The sequence below is a fragment of the Lipotes vexillifer genome, unplaced genomic scaffold, assembly GCF_000442215.2.
Source record: "Lipotes vexillifer unplaced genomic scaffold, Lipotes_vexillifer_v1.1 scaffold584, whole genome shotgun sequence".
NCBI classification, from domain to species: domain Eukaryota; kingdom Metazoa; phylum Chordata; class Mammalia; order Artiodactyla; family Lipotidae; genus Lipotes; species Lipotes vexillifer.
In genome coordinates this window covers 86,360-87,823 of record NW_006783036.1, presented here as the reverse complement: position 1 = coordinate 87,823, position 1,464 = coordinate 86,360, and the positions used below count along the sequence as shown (strand labels likewise).

The following is a 1,464-nucleotide window of genomic DNA, read 5'->3' as shown; positions in this document are numbered from 1 at the left end:
CTGCTTGTGGCCCCCGGCCCCCCCCCCCCCCAGGGCCAGGTCTCCTGCCAACGCCCCATGAAAGCCACTGACCTTGTTCCCTAAGAGAGGGTGGTTTTGCAGGCTGGACTCAAGGAGGAACTGCCCCAGAGGCCAGAGAACCACATGTCAGAGTAAGAATGAGGGCCTCAGCTGGGGAGGTGCTCCCAGCACAGGCCTCTGCAAGGCAGGAGGGTGGATAAGATGGCTCGAGACCCTGCGGCTTGGGAGTCTCCAGGCGGCCGGTAAGTGAGGAGAAGGCCACTGTGGGATGCGAGGCAGAGCAACGGCCCCAAGGCCTTCGGGCCCCACTTCTCTCCCTGTGACGCGGCAGATTCCCAGGGATGTGGGCCAGGCCCACCGCAGTCCGGAGGAGGGGGCTGGGGACCCATCATTCTCCCGTTGGCTGTCCAGGGAGAATCGGGGTGCCTTGGGTTCCCACCTGGGCAAGGGAGGCCGAAACAGGAGGTCGGCTGGGCTTCAGTGCTAACCAGATTAATGGGCAACAGGAGGGACCACGGGGGCTCCTGCTGCAGCTGAAGGGGAGCCCCACCCCCTCTGCAACAGCAGTGCCATCATCATCGATCTCTGCTTTCCCCAGGGAGTGGGGTTCCGCAGTGTGGCCCCAGCCCCCTTGCCGGCAGCTGGCCAGGTGTCCTGGGTGTGGCCAGGCTGCGGCATTACTGACCCTGGGCTGGAAAGACTGTCCCTGACCCACCCCACCCTGCTGGAACCAGGCCCAGTGCAGGGACAGACAGATGACAGACAGCACCTGGTTCTCATTCTGCGGCCAGAGGTGCAGAGGGAGGGGTCCTGCCCCATGGGCAACCCCCACCTACCCTTGCTCAGAACTGGGGGATCCTGTGGCCTGAGCTCTGACCCCACTCAGGCCCCTCACCAAGACCCAGACCTCAGCCACCACCTAGCCAGTGAGCCAGCCCACAGCAGCCACACGCTGGACCCAGCCCAGCCCAGCCTAGCAGTCCTGGACCAAAGCCAACAACCCTAACTCCTGGTCCAGCCAGACTGCTCTCCCCAAAAACAGACCAGAGGGCAGTCCTGGCGGCAGGTTCCCACCGCCTGCTGACCCACGGCAGTCATGCCCCACTAACACATGCGGCCCTCCCCAGGCGGCTGCCTCTAGGGACAGCACACGTCCCAGAGGGCTACAGCAGGGGTACAGTTGACAGAGAGGGAGAGACAGACAGGACAGTGAGTTACAGAGAGAGAGGCGAGGAGTGACAGAGTGGTAGAGACGAGTCAGCGACCCAGAGAAACAAAGTGAGCGGCAGGGATGGAGAGGGGTGGGAGGCCAAGGGACAGGGACAGGTAAGAGACGAGACGCAGGAGGAGGGAGGCACAGACCCGAGTAGCCCCCGAGGCGCAGAAACGCGCTCGAGACCGCGGGCCGGTCCCGGAGGCTCCCCCACCCCGGCCGGCGCCGCA

At 64.8% G+C, this 1,464-nt stretch overlaps 1 protein-coding gene across 1 annotated transcript in view; it reads right to left on the bottom strand.

Annotated features, from left to right (window-relative positions):
• Positions 1-1,464, bottom strand: part of AHNAK2 (AHNAK nucleoprotein 2) — a 34,632-nt gene that overhangs the window by 32,775 nt on the left and 393 nt on the right. Inside the window, exon 2 of the mRNA XM_007455653.1 lies at positions 380-460. Within this exon, the coding sequence (XP_007455715.1) occupies positions 380-460 (81 nt within the window). The remainder of the gene's footprint in view (positions 1-379; positions 461-1,464) is intronic.